At 35.7% G+C, this 22996-nt stretch overlaps 2 protein-coding genes across 2 annotated transcripts in view; one reads left to right on the forward strand and one right to left on the reverse strand.

Moving 5' to 3' along the window:
* LOC124367234 (protein tiptop-like) overlaps nt 1–3917 on the reverse strand; it is a 234576-nt gene extending 230659 nt beyond the window's left edge. Inside the window, exon 1 of the mRNA XM_046823914.1 lies at nt 3648–3917. Coding sequence (XP_046679870.1) covers nt 3648–3687 — 40 coding nt within the window. The 5' untranslated portion in view covers nt 3688–3917. The remainder of the gene's footprint in view (nt 1–3647) is intronic.
* A 203-nt stretch (nt 3918–4120) lies between these two features.
* LOC124367235 (zinc finger protein 711-like) overlaps nt 4121–22996 on the forward strand; it is a 140972-nt gene continuing 122096 nt past the window's right edge. The window contains exon 1 of the mRNA XM_046823915.1: nt 4121–4260. The gene's annotated coding sequence lies outside the window, so the exon portion shown is untranslated. The remainder of the gene's footprint in view (nt 4261–22996) is intronic.

Consider the following 22996-nt stretch of genomic DNA (forward strand, 5'->3'; position numbering starts at 1 on the left):
CCCACTGTAGGTGTACGAAAAGGTTTCTATCTCTATTAGGCCCAGCGGATGAAGTCAAACCATCATTGTGAAACATGATCTCACTCTAGAACTTCCAAATACCTCGCCCACTCAGCGTCTGGATTACAGCGTTACAGATTAATCACCTAATGATTACATCAACATGGCAAGAGACATTCCACACAGGGTGTTCCAAGAATAGCTCTTTCCGGTAATCCACTAACCAATTAAAGAGCAGGCCTAATTTGAATACATAAAACCTAGCAGGACAGTGTGGGAAAGATTAGCACACGTCATATAAACTTCTTAACTGCGTTCAAAAAACATTTTTTGTAATAAAAATATTACTTCACAATTATTATACTTATACTTTTTTAACTAATCATACCAAATGCGTACGTTTTACAATGTAAAAGTTACTTGACATAGTTCCTAATACTTGGGTGTCATTCAATTCCTAACTTGTGCAAAACTGGCCATAATTACTTAAATACTTGCCTGGCATACAAGGTACAAGGGCTTTCTTAATATAACGGAAGCACTGGAAAATATGAACAAATATTTACAAATCTATGTCGACTAACAAATACGCGCTAGTGATGACAAAAATGTCATTTTATTAAATTTTATTTAAAACAACACAGCGCTAACCTAAAACTTTTTAATTTTGTATTACACATTTAAACACGTAAAAAATAATAAAATGTGACATTATAAAATACAAAGTGAACTCTACTTACACTATCTACATAATCAAAAAAGAATTCTTTAGTTGAATTCTCGTAAAAGCATGGTCGTGTAACACAATGTTCTTGCATATCTACAAAACTTTAAATTAGAAATTGGAACTTTACCAGAATTTACTATTAGACTTAACCCTGTCAATAATTAGTAAAATGTGTATCGAAATAATGTCAAAACCTGTTCTAGCCTATAGCACCCACTAAAAATATCGGGTAAAAAGTCTTGATAACGGTGATTATCAGAGTGGTTAGGTCTGGTTTATGTTATTTTTCTACTTATTTATTTCATTAATCATATGAAAAAGTTCTAGCTGTAACAAACAAGCCTTCCCAAATCCTACATAACCTGAGCTGAACATCTGCGTAACATTTTCTTGTATATTAATGGTAAAAAATTCGTATCAACTATTTTAATTTGAGATTTCCTCTTGCAATCACTAAATGGAATAAAATTCATACTGACTTGGTTAACAAAAAATATTTAGTGGGCCTTAAAATAGACGTAGATCCGTCCGTACCAGTTTTATTTTAAACACCATTTTAAAATTTATTTCACTTAATCACACACCATAACAATTAAGCACTGTAGATTCTACATAACACCTCCGATATGTTCGTAAAAACATTTAACCTTAGTCGAAAGCATTATTATATAGGTCTAGTAATAAATATACTATAAATCGCTAAAAAATCTCTAATGTTTGATTAAGCAGTAGGCTACCTTTAAATCCAACAATTTACATACAAAACAGCATAAAAAATAAAATAGCGTACATTTAACGAAAGCGGAATGTTTTTAACAAAGTCGCCTTATTTTAATTAATAAAAATATTTCTGTTACTAACAGAGTTTCCTTATCTTCTATATAAATATCTGGAACTATTTCCTAACTATCCTATATTTATCTATAGATAAATCTGATATTAAAAAATTGATTATTTTTAGTTCAACCGAGCTTAAATTATTATTATCTAATCGACTGATAAGGGAAACTCGATAGCGAAATCAAACAAAAACAGAAAACCGAAAGAGTCTGGCTGCGCGAAGAGCTAGCTGCTTAGCCAGCCGTGACCGATGCTGTCTTTATCAACACCGCGGTCTTATCAGTGCCTTATCGCTCGCTTATCAGTGACCGTACAACCGCGCTACAGATGTTTCTGTCACTTTCCCATTCCTACAGAAATAATTTCCAGCATTCTACGCCTCTGTTTGATCTGTTGCCAGATTATTTTTATTGGCCCGTGGCCTACTTATTTCTGGACAGCGGTCTTCCGCGATCGCAGTGCTTGATTTTATTATTTTTTTTTTATTGAAAACAGAAAATGTTATTCCGAAAATTGTTAAAATTGGCGTATTGTAACATAGGCTACTGATTTGTTCTATGATATGCACTCGAGTAGGCCTAGTTAACCAAGAACAATTTCAGTTACTTTGGTGAAATTTAATTACAATGTCGCTAGATATCCAAATTTAACCTCACTGTTTGTAGTATATCTCAAGTCCATTCACAATTGAAATACATCCTTCTACAAGTTACCAGTGAAGTAATTTAATGGATGAAGTTTTATCGTAAAAGGTAGCCTAAAAGATGTACGAAACAACGTTGAATCCGTTATTAAATTAAAATATGAACATTTATTTGGATAAACAACGGGGCACACAATCTGGAGATAATAATTACTGGAGATTTTTCTCCCTAAATGACCTTCAACATTAGCAGGACCTTCCGTATCGGCGAACTTCCGAAACAATTTCCCCGAGTCACTCCCGGAGCCGGCACTCGGACTGAACTATAATTCCGGCTCGGAATAAGGGGAGATTAATACGTCAGAATGACGAAAGAAGTTAGCTCAACTGTCAGGTTTACAATTAAAACTGTCTTAGGTCTGACAGTCTGACAGACAGACAGACAGACGGACGGACGGGAAGCAATTGTCTTATTGTGATACTCGTCAACTGTCAGTCAACTCGAGAAAACCCGCGAGACGCTAAGAGCGGTTCCTACAAACAATATTCCTGTGTTTCAGGACTCCTTCGACGCACTTGACTTTTACCTACTTTGCGTTATGTTCCACACGCGCGTCCAAGGAATTGTGTCGTATTTATCCTTAATGGCGTATTCTTTCACGTATTTTATTTATAGCCACTGTGATTAAAATCCAGATTTTTTAATATACAATTTCAACAATTCTATAAATGATAATCAACTGTTGTCAAATCGGTAAAATATTCCGCTTTATTATATTTTATTCGTGCACCGACCAAAATTTTGTTTTAATAGAAAAATTACGTATTTTAATAATTTTATTAAACATTTTACGTCGATGCTTTGCAATAAATATATTACAACTTTTCGACGTCTTATCTACAGTACTTTAAACTGCCACTTATAATTTATTTCCAACTTGCGCACATCGTTAAAAATATGTTTTTTACAATATTATCAATTTTTCATACCAACAAGAGTTAATTAATTCGTTTTTTTAATTGTCACTAATATGAAAATATTATGTTGTCAACAACAAATACATTCGTATCCGTTAATTATCCGCCAGAAAACAATTGCGTGTTAACGTGTATGGTAATATTTTCATTTCGAATAGTTTTGTTTATAACACATTTAATATTAAAATTTCACAAACATTATTTCATAGCGATTTTCCACAATTTTGAATAAATTCCGATCACTGCTAGGACATTTTTATTCAGCACCGAGTACGTTTTCAAAATAAATACTTATCAGGAACTCATTATTTTTGTTTTCTATCCACACAAGTAGCTCCAAACAAGGAGTAAATTATTACTACACAAATACTGGAGAAGAACACTGCCGTAAAGAACGCCCAAACCGAGTTTCCACCACTCTGAGAACTTTTCTAACTTTAGGCGAACACAAACACTCACATTTCATTCGCTTGGGACAATTCTGTTTCCTCCTGGTCATCGTAGGTTTCCCCAAGGACGAGCGAATCTTGGCGTAGATCGGGTCCGGGGCCAAAGTCAGTGTGAGACAATCACATGTGGAGCGTAGAACAGTTGACACTCGTTAGCACAGATATCACAACACTGCCGCACGCACGAGGTTAGGTTATGTTCAGAGAGCAGCGAGATTGTCTGCTCAGCTCTACTCGGTGTGCTCAGATAGACTGACGACTGCCGACACCGCCGCCAGAGCCCGCCCCGCGCACACCCCTGCCCATCTATCAAGCGTCACTCCACTCGCACTGCCTGCCCAGCCTGGCTCCCGAAAACCTAACGTCGCGTCGTCAGGAGCAAACACCAGCCTTCGAGTGAAACCTCATGGTACTCCGTGACGTCACGACAGGTGGGCGGGGCCTCGCACGCTGGCCCCGCCCCTGCACCTCCGCGCACATTGCTTTCCCCCTCCACGAGGTTGTTTAGTACCTCGTTCAAGCCTCCCGCATCTCGCACTACAGCGCTCCGAAAGTGTTCCACGGTTTTCCTCCCGTTTCCGCGCGATTACGCGTTCCACCATCCCACCCCTGCTCCAGTCCACGTGAGTAACACTTTGACACAACATTCAGTACGTAGCTAGTGTGTGAGTAGCGTAGCAGTAGCTAAAACTGAGCTCGGACCAGTATGTTGGCAACATAGTGGTGAAGGACACGTCAGCCATATTGGGCGCCGTATCGAAAACTCGACATTCTCTTTGTTTTCACTCGTAGCTTAATATTTAGCTCTAATACTCATCCTTGATTTGAACCAATGCTGTTATAAGGCATAAGACAGGTATATTTCGGTAATCCAACATTGCCGGGTTTGTTGTTGTCGATTTGAGGTTAACTCCAGTGCGCAGCCCGGTTGCGCATCGCAACAATTATCGACTCCTAGCGGGAGACCGGTGATTTACGACGCGTTTCTCCGTAGCGCCGCTAGAGCGCAGCAGTCGCCGGCCGCTCCTCGCGCCAAGCGGGGGGCGGGGAGGGGGCATGCTATCACTGTATTAGACCTATACAAGAAAACAAAGAACTTATTACGTCGATCTACGTGAAACGCACGACGCGTCATAACTCTTAACAATTTATGGGCTTCTCGTTACTAGAGCTCATTAAAATGTCAGCCCTGAAAAGATAAATCAATCAAAGTCCGGATATTTCGGTTACTCACCGACTCGACTGTTGTGGGGCCTTGGGGCCCGGGTGAGCAAGCTCTCGCAGGCCCTGCTAATGTAGGACGCTAATTTATTTCTGTAATTACCAATAACGTTAGCATTTTATTGTCCTCGGCGGCCTCGGGAGGGAAAACACTCACGACTGTGGTTTGTCCTCCTATCCGACTATTTATTGGCAGTGTTCGTTTCAATTATTGGCAATTAATATGAAAATTTCGCACTCGGCCACTAAAATATCGGCTAGGTGGGCCCGCTCACGATTAGAACAAGACAGTTTAAACAGACGAGTTCCCGTTGTTTATCTTCGACAGTATAGGTTTGTCAGTATTAGCAGAACGAATTTGGGACGGTTAGGAAAGAATGCAGAATGGTTAAAGCTCGTGTCTAAAAATTCATTAATAAATCTTGTTGCGTAAACGTGGGCAGTTATGCGTATAGCAGTAAGGACAACACAAAATTTATTAAAATTGTTAAGACTTTTATTTTAGGTTATCAGATATAACTACAGGTAATATGAACCAGGTATGGAAATGTTTTAACATAGAAGATCATCACCCCAAAAATCCGGATATTGTTTCTAGTTGGGATCAATATCTGTATATTTTTAAAAATTCATTTTTTTATTTATTTTTAGATAAAAACATAACCCTTCGCTCAGAACGTAACTTAGTAACAATAACAGTATAAATCGAATGCTTTCCCTGATTCGAAAAGGAGACATTTAAAAATTTAAAAATTTTAGGTTGTGCTAAAATCAATCGGTAAATAGAAAAATCAAGAAAATTCTTGAAATAATGATACATTTCCGGTCGTTTCATCCAGTCCTAATCGAGGATATCCGGAAATACACCACTTCCCCTGAATTTTGAATTCACCCCACATTTATAGTAGGGTCTTTCTTTTTTCTAATTTTGCCACATAGCTCGATTCTTTTAGGAAAAATTCCAGCTAAATATCTATTCTGTAACTATTATTGAATTGAAAAGCATTAATGATTTGAAAAAAACCACAAAAAACGAAAACACGTAGGCCTACTAAATTAATGGGTGCAGCATTTAAAGCGGGCTTCAGACTGAATGAGTAATTTTTGTTTGATTATTAATTTAATAACTTTATAATAATTATCAGTTTCCTTGAGATTGGGTTAAAATAAATTTCTATTGAACTATTAATGAGAGGATAGTGTAGTCTTGATAATGTAGTTAGGTATGAAGGTAGCCTATTTATGTTAAAACTGTTTTGTTGTTCTAAGAGTTTTATATATCATACTCGGCAAATATTAGTATCGTGTGTCCCATTTCCATTAAGGGCACTAAGAAAGAAAATTGACTTAAATAAGTGACGTCCAAATGCAACACCGGTTTTGCGGTGTAGACTACCATTTATTATTCTGTCATTTGATTCTCTCAAAAATTATATTGTATGCTATTAATATGTTTTTTTTTTTTTTTTTTAATATTTTGTAGGTTTTAATTATGTCAGATAAGAATAAAAAGTTACATGAATGTCGTAATAAAGAAACGTTCGGAAATCTGAATTGTTAAGAATGAATTATATTTAGGTTTTTGATATTATTTTAATGTATTATGATATATGTAATTTAAATTATTATGTTATTTTTACTGCTGAGAATTACCACCACTGCTTGTTTACATTTGACGAATTGTTTTGTCCTTATTCATCCACTAATCCCTTTTCTTTATTTTGGTGAATCTTCTCGAAATGTCATCGTTTCAAGGTTAACACCACTAGACATTTTTATATTAAACAGCCTTTTGCTCGATTAAGTTTTCGACAAGGAACACTCCATCATTTACTTGTAGTGATTTTTTATTTGTCAACTGGTTTTGTCTGAAAGTTCTGCCTTTACAATGGGGTTCAACAAGGGTTTACCTTAGGCTACTGAAATTTACGTATCGAGTTATAATTGTCAGGCCACACACTAGGATCAAAACTTAGGGATATTGTCAATTTAATTAGGGTGTTGAGGTGATATGTTGAAAGTTCTGGACAGGAGGGCAATACATTATATTTTATTTTTCTTCCACTGCGTTACTTTGTTTTAAAATAAGCATTAGTTACACTGTTACGATTTTTTGTTCTCTGTTACTAAGAGTCAAAACGTTGTAAGATGGATCTTAAGAAAGATAAGAAAAGTATGATCAAAGGCTACTCTTCAAGGAAATAGGCGCTAGTAAATTTTCTACCACCGCTTTTATGGTGTATCTCGTACAGATTTTGTGACACATTCATTACTGTATCTCGTTTAATGTTGGATTACTACAGACTTATGAGTTAACACCTGCACGGCTAAATGCGTCATTGGCTGAGCGTTAGCGCATCCTATCACTCAAGGGTTGGAAAAATATTTGTATACACATAGTAACACTACTACCCCTATACACAACCGCTGTTAACCCAACTCTGTAGCAAAATGTGAATGTTTCATGTGGAAAGATATCTAAAAAGGTTTACTCTGCAGCCTATAAATTTTGCATGAAACGTCATTTCTACTCTACAAGAATGAGATCATTTATAATATGTGCCAATTCCTATGTACTTCTTATGTACCACCTCCTTTAGTGAACTGATAAAACTTACTATCAAAGTTTTGGGTTTACCTCTCAAATACCCTTTCTGAAAAAGGGGCTAAGTCGTAAAATTAACCAAAAGATGAATTGACTTACCATATTAAGATATAATAATAATATTTATTTCCAAAAAAATAACGCATCATCTGTAGAAAAAATAACATTGACTAATAACAAATAGCAATACATCTTTACAAATATACAAAACAAAGCAAACATAATTTAAATGTATATACCCTTAAATAAACCCTTTTAAAAATCAATTAGTTATAAAAACCCTTATAATAACTTATATTAAACTCATGCATAGGCTACACACACAACAAGAAAATATTTAAAGGGCATAAATTGCAATAACCACAGGGTTACAAGTATAAATGTATACAGAAAAGCAAAACTTAATTATATTTCACTGTAGAAAGTATATAAACTATTATTCCTTAATGTAGATAATTTGGAAAAAATTACTCCAAGGCAATGCCTGATTGGAGATAATATCACTGCTTCAATAATTTAATGTATGGTTTGAACATAATGTGTACTTATTAATGCTGCAAACATTTTAAAAACAAATACTCTTTTAAAACGAGAAAATAAATAAATTACTTCTACACTCATGGGTGCCCAATCATTCTATTCCACATACATACATGAAACACACAATACATACTTAGACATACATGCACGTACACAAAACACATAAAATATTACTATCGTACAGTGATTTGCTAAATATGGTGTCCTTGGATAAAGGGTTAAAAATATAGGTACATTTATGTATACAAATTGTATAACGCGCACTTTGTTATCCAAATGTAAGACGCTTTTTCGTTATTACTGTGGATGAAGTTGCTTGGCGATTAAGAGAGTATGGTTGGAGGGGGAGGGATTTACTGACAAAAAAATATACAGTCGGTATGGTGTTGTTTGAGCAAACCTTTTAATCTTCCCTTAATACATAACATTTTTTACTTTGGTTGTCTTTGTATCTTGAAAAGATATGGAGAAAGTTAAACATGAATTTTTAATTGACAAAAGTATTGGGAGTCATACGGTGTTGTGCTTTTAGCCATAGTTTTACTAACCTTTTCCCAAACTAAACACCTTCTATAGAAGTGTATCGCTGCATTACTACGGCTGCTGATCTACGGTTCAACTTAACTCGGGTTTTATAAACATGGTTTGTAAATACAAGGTTGGAGCTTTCTTCTGTCCTGCCAATGCTCTTGAGCGCCAAGAGGATACAACAATAGAGCTATACTAATTAAAGTCGCAATATTAGCTTATACAGGTCAACGAAGGATGTTATCTACAAAGGATGTTCATCTTAAGCGAAGAGAAGAGCTTCGCCTTAGCTATGGATAAGGTTACGGCTCTCTGACCGGGAGGTCATGGGTTCGAATTCCAAAAAGGTAATACGAATTGCAAGTGAGTTTGGAAAGTTTTCCCTAGAAGCGTTTAGAAGTAATAATGATAAATTAAAATACATATGGCTTAGAACAAATTCCCGTTAAATTACCTACCTAGAATTATAATACTAAGATAAGAAGTTCCAGAACTGAGAATACACTAAATTAACAAAATTTAATAAATTATTAAAAAAAAACACATTTTGTAGAAAGGATTGTCAAAGTGTTTACACAGTTGTCTTAAATTTTAACTGGGAGAAGAACAGGTATAGCAAAAATTTAATTCATAATATCTCAAAACTGTTTGAAATTAAGCAACAATAATCTTAAATGCTCCATTTAGTTTCAAAAGTAAAAGCAAGCTATATAATTATAGTGGCTGAGCGTTAGCGAAGCTGTAAGGGTTTTTATTACTAGTTGATTTTTTAAATGGTTTATTTAAGGGTTTGCTTTGTTTTCAATATTTGTAACAATTAATTGCTATGTGTTGTAAGTCAATTTTATTTTTTGTACACATGATGCGTTATTTTTAGAAATAAATATTATTATTATTGCGTTTAACTCAACGAATTACATATACGTTATGTCGGCATGTCTGTAGCAGGATATATTGAGAACTATATCCTACTATTAACTGATAATTTGCAGTTACTAAGTAATAAGTACTTACTAATAACGTTCTTCCTTACATCTTAGACAAAATAGGGGTCTTATAAACTATAAAGGTCAGTGCGAATATTGAATTAAGCTCCAGTTCACCTTCCGCTTAGTTAAGCGTCTGAAATCTAACACTCTAACAGACTTGACTCCTAGAATCTGGAGTTCACGTCCGTCTGAAGAAATCCATGAAACTTCGGCGACGAAGAAGTTCAAAACGAACTCTTTTAATCGCTTCGACGTCAGAGACACATAGACTATAAAGGGACTCAGTCTGGTTAACCAGTAGCTACCCAGTGTAATCCAGAAGAAGAGGTATTTTCTTTGTCCTATCAGTTTCACAATTGAGTGTATGGACTCTAGCAGAAGTCTTAACGAGCACCCTCTCCAGGACTGTGGGGTGTTTCTAAGACATGAATTTGATGTCTGGTTTTTGACTTCTGGTTTTTGAGAGTACAATCTCTCTCCAAATCCTCTCCGGATTTGTTGCACTACGCTCAGAAGCTCTGGAACCCCAAGATCATCATCCAGATTGCCAGATGTCTAAAAGGTTCTTGAGATCACTATGAACTTCGGGAAGATTTCATATTCCAAATGATTCTGGCTGCTTCAGTTCCGGAGGAAGATCAGGAAGCTCGTGTCTTAAATAAATGTTGTCAAGCATCCTCATCTGGTTAAAGATAAGTGCCTATGCATGCCTTTGGACAGTCGCAGATTTACAAAATCCCCACTTCCGTAATCTATCCTCCTTCGTTGGATGAAATTAGTAAATTTGGAACGATGATGGCTGTCGTGGAGTAGTCATGATCATATAGTTATATGTTTAGGTTTCCGAGGTGTTAGAAACATCAGGAGTCCCCCTTATCTTGTTTAAGATTTTGCTGTTTTAAAGAACAGTTTTTTTTTTGTGAAAAACAATTTCTTAAATGATGTAGAAATATTGCGTGTTTGTGTCACCGTTGGTTTCAATCAGAGCCCAAACTTTGCATAATTAAATACCACTATATAAGTAACTCTAGAGATGTTTCTATTTGTAAATTACACATTGAATAAATTCATTTTAAAAATTCCCAAGGATATGAATTGGAATACACTGGGAAAGAGTCATAATAAGATAGGAAAGAAACTACAGGAAGAGTACTGTTACTATCAATATTGACCTCTGTGTATTCACTCTTACAGATTGTATTGATGGACGGAGGTGTATACAGGCTTTGATGGTCACTGCTGTATATACTGCACTGCTAGGTGGAAACTGTCAAATATACACCTTCAAAGCGGTAATTTTGTGTTTTAGAGGTTTTTCAATGTTGTTTTTTTTTATAAGGAAAACTTGCAAATTTGTAAAACCTCCCCAGGAATCCGAAACGACTGCAGATCCTGAGATCTGCAGACTTACCACTAGGCTAGGGTGAAGTTCCATTGTGTTGTAACTAATTTGACCTCTTATTTAGGTTACATTTAAGTGCAGATCTGCAGACTTACCACTAGGCTAGGTGAAGTTCCATTGTGTTGTAACTAATTTGACCTCTTATTTAGGTTACATTTAAGTGCAGTTCTGCAGACTTACTACTAGGCTAGGGTGAAGTTCCATTGTGTTGTAACTAATTTGACCTCTTATTTAGGTTACATTTAGGTGCAAAAGACTTTGGCTGTGTTGAATTCTTTTCACAATATTCTGTTAGGACTAAACTGAGGTTGACTCTGATGACAAAATGGTTGACGAAAGATAATACAAAAAGTGGATAAGAAAATTTCTTCCCTTTCAGGGGATCCTCCCTAACCGAACCGCCGAGGAGAGCACAGTCTCCAATGATTAATTTGATGATGGTATTTCCCTACAGCTTAGCGCTCATGTCCGTCTCCGGCGCAAGCTATTACAGGCCGTCAAGGGCCGACAACCACTTAGATGTTACAAGGGTAATGTGAGCGGTCTGTAATTATAACAAATTTAATTTCGCCATCGATCACATAGAAGTGGCTTGGCGGATCGAGCGACCGGCTGGCCGGTCTCAGTCGTGGTCGCGGTATCACTCCATCACCGATAACTCACTCCCAAGGCCGGCCGTCGCTGCCACCGCCCGCTTCAACTCCTTCACGCAAATGTGAAGGATACGAGCGAGCGACTGGCACGGACAGGAGTCGATCCTTCTCCAACATCGATAAGGATGCCTCTTCGTTAGCCCGACAAGGACTGAATTAAAGCAAAGACAACACAATACCAGACGTTTCACTGAAGTTAGTAACTACAATCAGTCAACAGATTTCGCTAGTGTTCCACTACGACCAGTAAGCCGTAGTAATAGATCTGGCAGACGGATCGCGCTGGAAATGGTATTCTGCGGTTGAAAATGGTCGCAGAAAGGATAAATCAGAAATCACCGTAAATGATTTTCACAGCGCGTTCCGATGGCCAGACCTATTACTATTGTTACATAATTTTAGTTGTTTCTTCTTTCTGTTCTTTATTTTTGTATGTACGTTCCCCACCTGACGAAGAGGATAAATTCCAATTCCCTAAACTTTGTTTTATACCTTTTTAACATATAACGATGGCAAATGTCCGAAATCTTGTTATACTGTCGAACCTTCTATTGTCAATAACAAACTACAAAGGTTGGAGAAGGAAACAGGATTTTCCCGGACATTTGCCATCGTTAAGTGAAACAAGAAATCAGTAACACTACGTTTCGAGATCTGCAATCTGATGTCTTCTTCAGGTTAACCTTCAAACAAAGAAAGGTTGGATTCTAGACAATTTTCAATGGCAATTGAACAGAATACGAATACGAAAGCCAGAGGTGAGTAAGATATACAATGCAGATATTTATGTTTCTCTGAGTGACTTTCATTTACTTCAGGGATGCCAAGACTCATTTTGCTGTTCATATCACAGTTCCAATGCACTGTCTGGAAAGTTCCATAGGGTCTGTTAAGTCTGTTAAGGGGCAATGATATTGAGCAAATTGAAGAGATGCAGTTTTGCTCCAATGGCCCTAATATTTCTCATTGATGCTAAGAAACATTACACTTTTGTATTCAGTTTAATGATGGAGCCTTATTGGGGTTCGTGTGGATTATAAATCCTAGAGTGGCGAGACCAAGTGCAATGCAAATATTGTGATTTTTCCCAATAACAATGACATCTTACAGATGATCAGTAAAATTGTCCTTTGAAAAGTGACACTTTCGTATCCAGAAAAGAAATCTTTTCTTATTTTCATTCCAATTTTACTTACAACAGACTCTCAATAAACCTTACGATACTTATATTCAGTAACCTAATTTCCTACTAACCAACGCTGTGCTGATGGCCGAGCGGTCTAAGACGTTGGACTTTGAGTCTGAGTTAGAGATAGCGCAGGTTCGAATCCTGTCTGTGACCGTTGCACTTTTTATCAGTACCATCGACCTTGTACTGTATCGACTCTCCCCCTTATTCTGTTTGATAAGATCCTCGCACAGGTCAGTGGCCCATGAGGACAGGCAGAATAAGGCTTAAAAGGGGATCGGCTTCTCCTTAAAAAAAAAAAACAACTCCTATCTCCGCTTCTTAACACTTCATTCTCCAGTAGGATCATTATAGTCGTACTTGAATCGCCTTGTAAAATGATAAGCTACACTGAAGGTAATATGAACACCTCTCGTGTACTTAATAATATGTTCAAAGTAAGTAATGTAAGAGCTAGAAAGGTGTTGACACTTCCAGTTGTGCTATATAATGCTATAATGCAAGGGATCGCTTGACCCAGAATCAAAGCGGGAGGGGGGGGGTAACTGGGGAGACGGCCATCCGAGATCCAGATATAACGACTGACTAGTGTAGACTTGGAGACTCAGTCTCAGCATATCCTCTTACTTGTCGACACGGGACTTCTAGACGACGTGTCTTGTCTAGTATTGTTGAGAGTATATACTATACTAATAGAATACTCCACGATTAAATATCGTGTTTTTTCCGTCAACACCCCACACAAGCACATCTTTGATACATTGATACCAATATGATAATTCTCGTGCACTAATGCCAGAATTTATGATTTGGAGGAACCTACTTGAAAGTCAAGTGCAGGAACTTTGTTCACCTTCATTTCAGAGCAGCGTCTAGAATCTGAAACTTTCACAGACTTGACTACTAGAAACTGGAGTCTCGCGCACTAATGCCAGAATTTATGATTTGGAGAGACCTACTTGAAAGTGAGGTGCAGGAACTTTGTTCACCTTCATTTCAGAGCAGCGTCTAGAATCTGAAACTTTCACAGACTTGACTACTAGAAACTGGAGTCTCGCGCACTAATGCCAGAATTTATGATTTGGAGGGACCTACTTGAAAGTGAGGTGCAGGAACTTTGTTCACCTTCATTTCAGAGCAGCGTCTAGAATCTGAAACTTTCACAGACTTGACTACTAGAAACTGGAGTCTCGCGCACTAATGCCAGAATTTATGATTTGGAGGGACCTACTTGAAAGTCAGGTGCAGGAACTTTGTTCACCTTCATTTCAGTGCAGCGTCTACAATCTGAAACTGTCACAGACTTGACTCCTAGAATCTGGAGTCATTCTGTCTGTAGAGATCCTAAAAAAGTCGACGACGAAGAAGCTCAAAATGAACTCTTTACATCCGTTTCGAAATCCTTAGTGCACTCAACTGTGCACCCGATGAGACAATGAGAATACTTCTTCACCCAGATTAAACTATATTTTGTAGTAGGTTGCTCTGATGAAATGAAGTAAAAAGTTCGTTTTGAGCTTCTTCGTCGTCGACTCATTTTTAGGGTCTTTACACACGACATGACTCCTGATTCCAGAAGTCAAATTCGTGACAGCGTCAGATTTCAGACGCTGCTCTAAGAGGAAGGTGAACTGGAGCAAACTCAACATTTACATTGAATCAACCCTTCCCACCATAGCTACGTTATGTGTAGTCTGAATGGAATCTAACGAAAACATTCTAACTAACTATCCATGATATTTTGGTACCTTTTTTCTTTTACAACGTTTTTTTAACAAATTTATTCAATACGTTTCTAGATCTCGATTTCTGTTCGATGCTCCTCTTGGAAAATTTAAAACCGAGACTACTCATGACAAAAGCACCAAATGATGCTAAGTAACGGCAATCAAGCATTAAAACATAAACTGTTGTATAAAGTTCTTCACTGAAAATAAAATTATTAAGATTATAGTAAAGAACAACAGTTCCACTAAGCATTAACCCACCGGCTAGCCAAGGTCCACTCTAAATAAAAATGTTGTTTTTGGTTGCTTCGTAGATAGTTTTATTTACATACATTTTGATGGTTTCAAGTGGTCCGTTTTCCTCTTAACCTTTTTCATTGTGTACCTCTAAATCTTGATTAGTCATGTTCTTTGATTCATTGTTCTTGATTTGTTCGCTTTTCTTTATGGACTCTATGGTTTTGGTGCAATCCTGATCAAGAAAATTGATTTAAATTGTCGACAGCGTGTTCAAATGTTGTTTTGGCACGGAACTATGGCAAATATTGATAACAATGTTTGTAACATTCCACGCTTTCAATAGCGGATAGCCAAATTAGGAGTTTCAAACAAATAAATATACCTAATAGAATTTGTAAAAAATAGATCAGAAGACAAGAGATTCTCACACCCACCTGTAATGAGGGCAAGCTGATTAGACTTTGTAAAAGGAGGCGTAGAAGGGGTGTACGTTGGGACAATGCAGACTTGGGGAGACGTCAGTGCTCTCTGGCGGGCCGTGTCGTAGTGTACGAACAACAAGGCGCCTAATACACCACCTTGGGATACTCCATGTTGATTATAATATATCCTGCCTTCTAGTTATTATTGATTCATCCTATTTCTGGGTATATTACGCATTTTACTCATTTTAGTAAATATAATCGCCAGTCAAGCTATGGAGTATATGGATGAATTTGCAATAAAATTGAATTTTTCTGATGATTTTATCCAACCAACATTATTTTGACACTAATATGGCGTATTTTTTATATAAGCTTAGCTCAGCATTCACATTGAATCAACCCTTCCCACCTTAGCTACGTTATTTGTATACTTTACTTATCTATACTAGTTTCTTTATCATGTTTCTCATAAATTGGCGAAGCTGAGCTTATCTATTGGTTAACATAATAGTCCAGGAGCCAGAGTCAATTTAAATTGTATAAGCACGTGGTTTTTCTTGAAAACGGTAGAGAACTTTCTCTAGTGAAAGAAATCGTCAGTTATACCAGTTTAGGTGGTGGTAAAAATGGGAGGGTACCAAAAAAAAAAACAATAGGGTACCTAAAGCAATTTCAGACGAAAATGCAGATATACTTAGCTTATTGACACTTTTAGTACTATCATATTTTTCTAAATTGATAAAGCTGAACTTATTTATTACTTAACCATAAGTATTTAAGAAGGATCGAGAATTGTTAAATTGTATATCAATTCAAAATCTATAAGAGCGTGAGTTCTTGTTAGAGTCGTCTAAATTATGTATTTTATTGTTATTTTACGTAGGCAAATAGACAATGGTTTTCGATCACCTGAGTTCTGACTATGGTAACACTTGGCCTATCTTGCTACCTATAGTGTGGTACATGAAGGGTATGTCGACAATTGTGCACCTGATGAGACTGTGAGAATACACCTCATCTGAATTACACTGGATGGTTACTGGGAAACCAGATAGACTGAGATCCAGATGTAGACTCCAGATTCCAGGAGTCAATTCTGTGACTGTGTTAATTTTCAGATGTGGAAGTTAAAAAGGAACTAAATTCAACATTCGCATTGATACAAGTATAGGACACTACGTGGATTTTTCAGCATTTCCTTATACTGATACTGGCAACCGATTATTAAAACATCGGTTTATGTAACTAGGTCAAAAACATCTTCAATTGAGAGATTAAGGAACTGTTTATTAAAGCCAGCACAGTGCTGAGATATATCTAAAATTTAGCAAATCCAAAAAATATATCATAAAGAACTATATTCTTATTTAAAAATAAATACGTTGTCTGTTTAGAGTACCCTTCAACAAAGAAGAACAACTATTGAAATTTGAATATGCTAGCAATTATATACTATAAACTTTAATGACAGACAACAGCAGTGGCTCTGGAACCCCTCAAAACCATTACCGTATTTCGATGACCTGGGCATTTCACATTCTCGCATGTAAAAATAGACTATGATAGACAATTGAGATTTCGAAAATCTATGTTAGGGTTCCAGTTATGTTCCTTTCGGAGCCCTTTGGAATCTGTCCTAGACAAACAAGGGTTTAGAGATGAGGTTTTCTTCTAATAGCCATGACTTTCCTCAGGTTTAATAGTTCATAATAGGTTTTCAGAGAACATCCATGCCATTAGGGGAAATTTAAAATCCATCCTGAAGACGTTGGATACGATTGGTCCAGATGTGTAGGTTTCTCTGAGTGACTTTCATTGATTTTAGTAATGTCAAGGCTCTCCTTTTGTTGTTCATACCATAGTTGCAGATGTTCTCTTTAGGATGGTCCATGGGATCTCTTGTGGAGCAACGATATTGAGTAAATTGCAGAAATGCAGTTTTTTCCAATAGCTCAAATGTATCTCTTTTAGCATCAAAGAGAAACATTACACTTTCGTAATCAGTTTAAAGATGGAGCTCCTGTTGGGGTATGGATTATAAATCCTGGAGTGGCGAGACAGAATATAATGCAAATATTGGGATTACTCCAAATAATAATGACATCTCAGAGATGATCAGCAAAATTATCCTGTTTGTGTCAAAGTTCCAGACGATGCTCCTCTAGAATGCCTCTAAAACATGATATGGAACAATGAGACGCAAATTGTTTTATTCTAATGAATCCTCACTTATCAGCAGAAGGATTCTGGGAACATTTGACTTTTTATTAGAGTTTCGGGGAATGTTCCAGATAGAGGCTATGTGGAATCTGTCCTGGAACATCGATACACGGTGGATTGAAGATATAACAGTTTATTGTTAATTGGTAATCTAACACGATATGGTCTTGAGGTTATGGAGATTTGTTAAAACTCTCATAGAAAACTTCATTTATGATAGGTCACATTTTCTGTCCATAACATTAAATATATTTATTTGAGATGACATTTTGGATGTGTCTGCCTTCTTTTAATTATATCCGAGTATTTTCAGTTTTTGGCATTATTTGTTATTTTGAATTGTCATGCTACTTTAGTATTGTGATTAGTGTTTTTTTAAGAATATTAAAAACCTAATATGAAGTTGGGACAAGAGCAAACTGAGTATTGCTGAGCCTTAATTGTGATTCAGTCACCTTATAAATTATATTACATATAGTTTCTTATTATTAAATTCAACGCTTAAACATTAGTATGGTTCATCGTGATAACATCAGTAAAGTACTATCACAGTAATGCGATAGTAGATTTGCATAAATCAAAATGTAGAATAGAAGCTAACACTTTCAGCTAATCTCTATCGAGACGCTAATAAATAGTTAGTTATAAACAAATAAACCTATAAAAACTATGAAAAACCAATTGTGGCAGATTAATTTGACTAGTGTATACAAAAATTACGAATTTACGGCCGTAACAAATACAGTTAAATTCATAATAAATATAAGAAATAAAGTTATCGTTTTCAAAGTAATAACCATTAAATTCCTTAAAGTTAATTTCTCATTATTTTCAAATTCAGATCAAAAGTGAGATTGGTTCGTAGTTCGAGGAGCCATTTATTCTTCCTTTATTTATAAGACAGTTACATCATTTTGCACTGGAGAGGTACATTCTAAAATAACATTGGGGTGATATATCAAGAGACTAGATACTCTAGTTATATGTTATTTGATAGTATACAAAAATATTGCGTATTTTTTCTGTTAATTTGATTTTTTTTTAAAGATTAATTGAGTATTTTTTTGTAATGCTCCATTCTGAAACTGAATTTTCTCTATTCTAGTTTTCAGAACTAGTTTCAGACATCATATTTCTGTGTTTAATGACGATTATATGATTCCAATGAGAAAATAGAGGTGCCCATAAAATGTTTTCACTTTTCGTGTGTACCCATTAAAAGATGCTTAAATTTTTCGAATATATTGGTCATTCATTGTTACTGATTTGGGTGATTCCTCATTTACGTAACTACTCGAGCCCTGGAAGATCTCTGGTACCGCCAAAAAACTTGTCCCAATCTTCCTTACTCTTCCATTAACCCAATGTCCATCTCTATTAGCATAAAATGTGACAGAACTTAATCTTTCCACGGTAACTGAGCGGTCACCGTCTTTTTGGGGTTTATTTTTCCAGGAGTTAAATTATGTTGTATAGAGAATTTTCATGTTTATGTACTTGAAATATACATGTAGAAATCTCAAACTTGAGCGCGAATTTAGAGCCTTATCTTAAGTTGTTTTTCATAAAAAATATCAGTACCTTTCAGCATTACTTGAAGTTAGCTTGAAACTGAAACACGAAAATATATGATTTTAGATTATACTTTCCATTGTAATTCCCTATCGTCTCGTTTTGATTATTATACTTGTTATCTATTCGAACTGTTTTGTTTCAGTTCTTTATTTGAATTCAAGTTTAAATTATGGTTACTAAGGTAAGTTATCTTTTAAATTTTGAGTAGTAATGCTTTCCTTCTGTTAATTTATATGTTTCTAATATGTAATATTAACAGTTTTACTCATAGATACACAATGTTCTTTGTTATGGTTAATAATGGTTTATTTGATTTCTGACATTTGCCACCGATTTTGATTTGGTGCAAAAATAAAAGACTAATTTCAAGGATTTGAATCCATCGTAATCTTCAGGTATGAAAAACGCACGGTTAAGTAAACACAAATTAACATGTGGCGAAATTCTGTCAAGTTATTTTAGACATTTTTGTTTTACTTAATTAATATGACAGACTTGTGCCACTTAATGTCTCTATTATCAGTGTTGTTTGACGAAGTGTAGATCATCTACTATTTCATGTGTCTTACATTTTTCTTAATATTTAATAGCTTGAGGTTATAAAAAGCAAGTGGGACAGTTTTTTAGACTTTAATTTTATTTATTACAGCGTTTTGTTATAAAGTGATGTCATTAATAGCCTTTCGATTTCAGAATTCAACCTAATAACGAATTCAATCAAGAAGTTATCGGTCAAACTGTTTAGTTAAAACTATTCTTTGTGGATTCAGGTGGATAGTTCATGATGATGTGAAAGTTTTCGAAACCTGAACATAACGTATGCAAGGTTTGCAGACACCAATCGCATCTTTAAAAGAACGCTACGTGAAATTCAAATTCCCAGGAGATATTACGTCTACTGGGTATTTTCGTTTCTCAGAAAGTGAATAAATGACTGACTGCTTCACGGACAAATCATGAGTCCACTATAAAATTCTACTAAGAGAAAGAAAAGATTGAACACAAGGTTATCAATTAGTTAGTCAAATTCTTCGAAATCCTGTGACCTCTGGCGCACTCTGTACAAGGTGTTCAATTTATTTATCCTTAAAAATCCTGAAATGATCTCAAATTTTGACGAGAAATTGCTTGGTTTACCTCAGAATAATTCACGATCTTCCTTGTATCGAAATTCTCAAAGTCTTCCAAATTTCGTTTTGGTACGCTCGAGTCCAGCTTATCCTTATTAGATCCTACTTGTAAAACCACCCTGGACATCGTCATCCTTACTCGTTCCTTCCACCCTTCGACTCCCAGACGGACGGTGGACACGGAGGTGACACGATCCTCGGAATATTTTATTCTAAACCGCAGATGGAATTAAAACGGTGGCCAGGACTTGATTCATGGGGGTCCGTCTTTACATGTGTACAATTTACGACCTTGTGTATAAAGGCGCGAGGGGAGGGCGGCTACCCCTCTCCTGCCCTCCCCACCACCCCTCCACGGGTGTTAGCGCCAATTATTGTTGTGGTGGTCCCAGCTGGTTCGGTTGCGACAGGCCTCTTTCACTCGAGTAACGCTGAAATATGTTTCGAAACAGATTAGTCCACCTCGGCAATCCCTTAATATTTGTGGGAGTAATTAGTGAAATTTATAGAATACCGGGGCCATCCGTAAATATTAAAGATAAAACGGGCTGAGTAAGTTTTAGGGGTGGTTTTATTGTTTTGCCAAACGCGTTTGCAAAAAGACGCGTGCGGCGCTCCCGGCGATTCAGACTTATTCCCGGGTTTTCAGTCTACAAAATCGAAGTCAATCAGGAATGCAAAGCAGGTGTACCATCCACAACAGTTTTTTAGCAAATGGCATCAAACGAATTTTAGTTGATGTATCCTATCCACTTTATTAAAAACATCTACATTTTCCCTCTAACTCATCATCTCTGCGTGTTCTCATTTTCTGTCTCTTCAATTTGAATATGTCTAAATTTGATTGTAAGTTTCATTATCCATACACGTGCTATTAGTTGAAATGTGCACATATTTTTCCATATATCCGCTTGTAGTGAGGTACTTTTGTTAAGTTAATGTATGTGATTCCAATTGAACGACGTCGATAAAGTATTACACCCCTTTGCTATATTAAGGACCCGAAGGACCTTTTTGAAGTCATGACCTTGCCTGGCCTTCTTTACGGTAACTCTTGATAAAAAGGTTCTTTAAACTTGAAACTTGGTACCTAGATATATCCTTCTTGGTAAGAACCTCATTGATTTTGGGGTAAAAATTTCAAAAGACAGGAAAGTTTAGGTACCGTAACGCCGCAAATAAATGAGTTATTTTTCGAGACGGTCTGGTCCTTCCATAATCTGTTGTGTCGATTTATTTCATACGTGATTTTCTTTGCATTTTTTCAAAAGAAATGGAAAGAGATATTTTTAATTTTGAGTTCTTGTGTTGCTATTAATTATCGAGCATTTGATGAGATTTTATTCAATTCAGTTTAGCGTAAAAATGTAATTATTTATTTCCTCACACCTTCATTCAGCATCCATTTTATCTTATGCACTGCGGGATACTTGTGTATCCCAACGTATAAAACAGGTACCAGTATTTAAGCTATTAAAATTATTACATGAAATACACAACAAGTTTGGGATTCGCTAAAAAACATAGAACACCTAACTATGCAGACATGTTAGGTTAATCTTTGTTATCGACAAGTTGTTATCTTATCAGTACTAGAACAGATAAATAGAAACCAAACTTTACTCTTGTTCTATATTTATCTTCAAGAGATAAGCATCTTGCGATAAAGTAACAAACAACAATCTAACTGACTTAATGGTGACAAACGATTATATCAACTATTATTTGAATGTTAATTTCGCGGTAATGAGTCCGATGAATTAAATATGAAGCATATGAACCTAACTATTTATGGATCATTAATTTTATCACTCTCTCAAAGAAAATTCTGGGAAAGGGTTTGAAGTAGAGAGTTGAAACTAAATAAATCCTTAAAATCACGCCATATTAAAAATGTATTACTGCTTTGATCCTGTTTACACCAGTTCAGATCTTCGGAGTTGTACTTTGGACATTGTCTAATTCGGTATTTTTATTTCAGTTTGATTTTTGAATACTACATACCAATATAGGACGTAATCTTTTTGAAAACTTCTATGTCAACAGTGGCATACCCATACGTTTAACCCATAGATGAAAGTCGAATTTTTGGCCATTGGTTCAATAAATCGAAAACTTAAAATGGAAATATATTATTTTGGATATTGAAACATTTCAAGTAGAACCAGGAGTGTAGAATATGTTCAATCCAACTCATCTAAAATGTAATAAGACAAACATGTAAACAATTCTTGTTTTACTTTTCCACCATTACTTTTAAGTCCAGATAATTGCTGTCATTGATCCTAACTGAATTAATTTTAAAAAGTCTTTTGTAAATAATAATTATATTTTTATACTGAAAATTAGTTTTGAAATATCTTCCACGTAACTATATTACAGTGATATGGGAATAGATAAGGAGATAAGAATTCATTATTATCATAAGATTATATCCAATATCACAGATCGCTTTTACAGCAAAGAATATAGATTATTACACCAAACATGTTTTCGGTGCCGTAGAATTTCCTACCGCTTCCAATAGACGATTGTAAAATTTCCTTTCATAAGTACTATGATACATCACTTAAGAAATAGCCCACACATCACATTAAGTAAATACCTTCGTTTCTTTGACACAAATACACTGGATATGCTTTGTTTACTTTCTTATTCAAGCATTTTCTCAACATGCAAGAAATTAAATACTGCTGCTGATTTTATTATAAGTGAATAGACGTTGATTCATACACGAAATACACGCATGTCAAAGCTAAAGAATGTATAAGTCGAATAACAAAATTTATATACTGATTATTTGGAATCTATGATATTAACAAATACTTCTAATGGAAAACTTAGTTTAATTAAAATATTAATTTGTCAAGTTAAAGCCAATGAGTGTCAATTTTTGGCTTTATAGCCTTTTTGAA

Source organism: Homalodisca vitripennis, chromosome 8, assembly GCF_021130785.1.
Source record: "Homalodisca vitripennis isolate AUS2020 chromosome 8, UT_GWSS_2.1, whole genome shotgun sequence".
NCBI lineage: Eukaryota > Metazoa > Arthropoda > Insecta > Hemiptera > Cicadellidae > Homalodisca > Homalodisca vitripennis.